This window comes from Cydia strobilella, chromosome 21 (assembly GCF_947568885.1).
Source record: "Cydia strobilella chromosome 21, ilCydStro3.1, whole genome shotgun sequence".
Classification (NCBI taxonomy): domain Eukaryota; kingdom Metazoa; phylum Arthropoda; class Insecta; order Lepidoptera; family Tortricidae; genus Cydia; species Cydia strobilella.
In genome coordinates, this window is record NC_086061.1 from 9,615,147 (window position 1) to 9,620,809 (window position 5,663).

Below are 5,663 nucleotides of genomic sequence, written 5' to 3' on the forward strand. Positions count from 1 at the left end.
CCAGCTCCAGATACAATTAGAGAAGTGAAATTCGCAAAACCGCTAAGTTTACGGTCGATTGTGTGCGAATGAAATCTTTCATCTAATTCCTATCGCTTACCGAGTCAAAATTTCAGGCTAGTAATATGACCTCTGAGGACCTACCGCGAACACTGAGGTTCGCAAATTGCGGGCATCTAGCTCTTTTACTCCAAGAAAGGCGTAATTAGAGTGACATAGAAAATATGCCCGCAATTAGCGAACTTTAGAACGGAAATATGATGATCGCAATTAGGTATAATTAAAAGTGATGGCTGCTACATTTTATCAGTTTTCCATGATGAGAGGCCTAAATCATTACTACTAAAAAGTCATGGATCTGGAGGTCATGTAACATTGGTTAGTACGAGAATCGCAATCGCGCTTGCAATGCTTAATAGTGTAGGAATACTAAAGAAACCAGCAGGGGACCACAGAAGTCGTGAGATCTGATTGATATCGTGAAAGTGTTGATAGGTAACTCATTTTCTCAGAAAACAGCGTCAGTACTTAGGCTATAAAATAAGGCTTACAATTAAAGACAAACCTTCTCGCTTAAAGTTAGGTACTCCACTCGTTGACCGAGTGTGGAATTGTCGCCATAAATGTAAAAAAATATTTTAATGTTTTATATAGTGGCATTTTCAACACTTTATAACTTAGACATACTCTAAAGTCCTAAATCGGTTAAAGTAGGCCACAAAAAATTATATAGACTATAAAATTATGCGTGACCACCCGCATTCTTAAAAATCCTGTTAGTGTGCGTTGAATTTATAATGTGGGGTCAAAGACTTATTTAAATTATGTTATAGCAAGTTTCGGTCGATCGGGCGCGGTAACTGGGAAGACATGCTTCAGTTGTGATGATGACGATGCTTTCTCTGGTTACTGGGTCGTATCGGAACATCTTGGTTATGATTGTAATTACTTTGCATTGATTAACTTTCTTGGTACGTATATAATCATAATTTCAAATTGTTTAAAATTACTTTGAAATACATTCAAAAGTATTAAAAAACTTTTTATGGATTTCTACAACGATAAAATATTATGTTACCCGGCTACGGTTTCTAGGGTTCCGTACCCAAAGGGTAAAAACGGAACCCTATTATTAAGACTCCGCTGTCCGTCTGTCTGTCAGTCTGTCACCAGGCGTATCTCATGAATCGTGATAGCTAGACAGTTGAAATGTTCACACATGATGTATTTCTGTTGCCGCTATAACAACAAATACTAAAAAGTACGGAACCCTCGGTGGGCGAGTCCGACTCGCACTTGTCCGGTTTTTCATTTCATACGTTCTTTTAGGTCGTAGGTATACAATATACATACCTGGTACATAAATCGTGTTGATATAAGGACCTAATTTAAATACATAACGCATATATTTATTTTAAATTAGGAAGCGTCGCGTCGTTGTCATGATATGACGCGGCCTTACTCGATATGGATTGTACGAGTATTAACATAGAGTAACTTATACTAGAGCGGTACTGTCATAGTAAATTTTGTAACCCCAGTAAATTCACTGCCATCTGTCGACACACTTTAAAACTAAAAATGAAGATTTATAAAAATACGATAGAATGTATTTAAAAATAGATAAATGATTTTTTTTATTTGCATTAATTATTTTTATGATTTTGACCCATGTTCTTTCACTGATATGCGTTAAAATGGTTAAATAACAAACGAAACCGTCAACGTAGAGCCAGAAACCTTTTCGCATATCCAAATGTCCGCACCTATCACGGTTCAAACGCACCCACGTACCGAGCAATAGAATTACCAAAGATAGATATAACTCCGTAATAGATGGATACAGTCTAAGGTAAAAACGTGCCTCGAAAATCACGAAAATTTGATTCTCGATCAGAGGGCGCCACTAGTTTTGGCCTACACTCGTATAGAGGGCGTTGACGGTTTCGTTTGTTATTTATAATTTTAACGCATATCAGTGAAAGAACATGGGTCAAAATCATAAAAATAATTAATGCAAATAAAAAAAATCATTTATCCATATTTAAATACATTTTATCGTATTTTTATAAATATTTATTTTTAGTTTTAAAGTGTGTCGACAGATGGCAGTGAATTTTCTGGGGTTACAAAATGTACTATGACAGTACCGCTCTAGTATAAGTTACTCTATGGAATTACTAAATAACTTCTTAGCTTCAATCCAAAACGCAGACATATTCGCAGACAAGTGGCCGTCCTTACAAGGTAGTGTCAGGATTTTTTTAAACTCTACCTATGTAACTTTGTAGTATGTATGTTTAATTTAAGTTCCTAGAGATACTCGTAGTTCGAAAAATGTATACATGTTTATGATACTGACTATGTATTAACAGTATAAGTGTCTTGGCGTAGGTCGCTGTAAACTTATACTTGTGTTTGTTTGAATAAAGAATAAAGAACGCCATCTATACGACTGTAGGCCAAAACTAGAGAATCAGTTTTTCTTGATTTTCGAGGCACGTTTTTTCCTTAGACTGTATCCATCTATTACGGAGTTATATCTATCTTTGGTATTAACTACGAGTATGTTCCTGTCAATAGGTGTCATAGGTTTTATTTAGAACCAGCAACCCGCCCCGGCTTCGCACGGGTTACACGGGTTATACACCTAAACCTTCTTCAAGAATCCTAAATTTTTCTCTAACTATTGATAGGTGTTAACATGTCGAGCGTTTTCGACTTAAAATACGTGAGTGACCCGTTATTAATGTTTAGATAATAGGTGAAAACCGCATGAAAATCCGTTCAGAAGTTTTTGAGTTTATCGCGAACATACTCGTACAGACAGACAGACAGACAGACGCGACGGTGGACTTTGTTTTATAAGGTATAGTGAATAGTGATGGCGTAGACACTAGTTTTTATGAAAGCGACTGCCATCTGACCTTCGAACCCAGACGGGAAACTAGACCTTGTTGGGATTTCCTCACGATGTTTTCCTTCACCGAAAAGCGACTGGTAAATATCAAATCATATTTCGGTACACAAGTTCCGAAAAACTTATTGGTACGAGATTGAAAGTCGAACGCTCTTAATACCGCTAGCGCTAGGCCCTAAAGCTTAAACAACTTTTAGTAAACAATTTACTGTATGCCAGGATTTATAGTTTCTGGCAAAATGCCCAGATTACATTTACAAACTGTTTCATAATTGGATTTATATGCCTGAACGTTGTTATGATTTTAAATCTTGTACCTACGTAGCTCGTACCTTCACTATATTAGAGAAGCCACACCAAACAATGAAATTGTCGCAATCGCAACCTGTTGATGTTGTTTTGACATCAAACCATAGGAGCGGAGCGTGAATCTCACGACCAAAACGTCGTAAGCGCCGTGAAATTTATGGCGCTTACGCGTTTAGGTCGCGAGATTCACGCTCCGCTTCTATTGTTTGATGTCAATACTTCAAACATTACCTCAAGGCACAAAATACTGTTCTATGTGCCGGTATATATATAATCTGTGTTTATGCATTTCAGACAAGACTGTATTAGTGTTAACACAAGGGGGGAAGTTATCTCAACAACAAATTATACACCCAAACCTTCCTCAAAAATCACTCTATTGATAGGTAAAAACCGCATCTGTTCATTAGTTTTCGAGCTTATCGCGAACATACTTATATACACACAAACAGACAGCCGCGGCGGGGACCTTATAAAACAAATAAGGTTTAGTGATGGTATGCAAGAGAACAACATAAAACTGAATACCATCTTCGGTAGAGAGTACCATTTCGTTCCATTTGGAGTTGAAACTCTAGGTCCATGGGGTCCCAGCGCGCACAAGTTGTTTGCAGAAATCGCGAAGCGTCTGGTTGACGTAACTGGTGACCGAAGAGCTGGCGGCTTCCTCACACAACGTATCAGCATTGCGATACAGCGAGGAAATGCCGCCAGCATCCTTGGTACAATGCCTCAAGGGCCTATTTTAGATTTAAGCTAGTTATTTAATTTCGTTTACGTAGTAAAACTGAATTAAATGAAAATATATCCATTAATTAAATTAGATTCGCTCTTCAGGTGTAACTGCAACAACAATGTTTCAACATTAAATGCATGTTGCACAAGTATAAGTGCAATGTACAATAATGCAGTGCACAAGGACAACACGTTCAGTTTTGGCGATAAATGCCAATCCTTTTATATTGAAAATGTTATTGAATTTTTAAACGTAACGCATTAATTGTTTAAATGTAAAATCGGGGTTTGCAAAACTGAATGTTCTTTTGTAAAGATGAATGATGATGAGAAGACCGGCGTTTAAAACAAAAACAATATGGTGGACTGGGAAGGAATTCTTTATAGTCTGCATCTCATGGATACCATTAAATAATATGTTTTGCAAAAAGCAACAATCCTTAAAAGGATCCATCGGCTCGCAAAGACAAAGGTGATCTAGGGTTCCGTACCTAAAGGGTAAAAACGGGACCCTATTACTAAGTCTCCGCTGTCCATCTGTCCGTCTGTCTGTCACCAGGCTGTATCTCATGAACCGTGATATTAGCTAGACAATTGAAATTTTCACAGATAATGTATTTCTGTTGCCGCTACAACAACAAATACTAAAAAGTACGGAACCCTCGGTGGGCGAGCCCGACTCGCACTTGTCCGGTTCTACATGTCATGTTTATTTTGGAGTTGAAACTAGGTCCATTGGATCCCAGCGCGCACAAGTTGTTTGCAGAAATCGCGAAGCGTCTGTGGTTGACGTAACTGGTGACCGAAGAGCTGGCGGCTTCCTCGCACAACGTATCAGCATTGCGATATAACGAGGAAACGCCGCCAGCATCCTTGGTACAATGCCTCAAGGGCCTATTTTAGATTTAAGCTAGTTATTAATTTAGTTTAGTAGTACCACTGTATATATATATTTTATGTAAAAAAAACAAATACAATATAATGGTAGGTACCTTTTCCTCTTTATAGGTCTGTTAGCGCCTAGAAGTAAAGAGCCTAGCCGAGATGATATTCGTACATACTATTACTTATTCTGTGATTCGTATATCGACAAACGCTAAACGAAAAGTAAAATGGCGTTTTCTATCAACAAAACGTAAGCAGTTACGGCACTGTAAACTCATAAACTTTATGGATGAAACAATTCTGCATGATCGTTTGCAAGGTTGAGCGCTCTACAATAATAGCTGCTTAGTAAAGTCAGCATGTAAATCAAAAGTAGCGGATTAAACTACGCGCCAAAAGTGTGTACCATTTTTTATATACCACGTCGGTGGCAAACAAGCATACGGCCCGCCTGATGGTAAGCAGTCACCGTAGCCTATGGACGCCTACAGCACTACAGAGATATACCATTCTCCAGTTGCTTAAGAAAAAGTGACATGTCTCTAGATTAGGACAAATATTTTTTAAACGAACTGTACAAATTAATCTCTATTTGGATAATTATTAATTTGTGTGCAGAAGTGGCAGATACTTTTTGCACGTTATTGTTGCTGACTTTACAATAAAACTGTAACGTACCGAGTGATTTGTTTCATCTTATTACGTGAGATTGTTCATCGTCGGATGTAGGTGATTTCTATCGAATAGGCCAGATGAAGGAAACACTTTAGAGCAAGAACTTGCTATCGGTTTCAACACATATTAAAAGGCAATG

The 5,663-nt window shown here is 37.8% G+C and overlaps 1 protein-coding gene across 1 annotated transcript in view; it reads right to left on the reverse strand.

Annotated features, from left to right (window-relative positions):
• LOC134751284 (protein 4.1-like) overlaps positions 1-5,544 on the reverse strand; it is a 16,328-nt gene extending 10,784 nt beyond the window's left edge. Inside the window, exon 1 of the mRNA XM_063686667.1 lies at positions 5,528-5,544. Within this exon, the coding sequence (XP_063542737.1) occupies positions 5,528-5,544 (17 nt within the window). The remainder of the gene's footprint in view (positions 1-5,527) is intronic.
• Between the last annotated feature and the right edge of the window lie 119 nt (positions 5,545-5,663).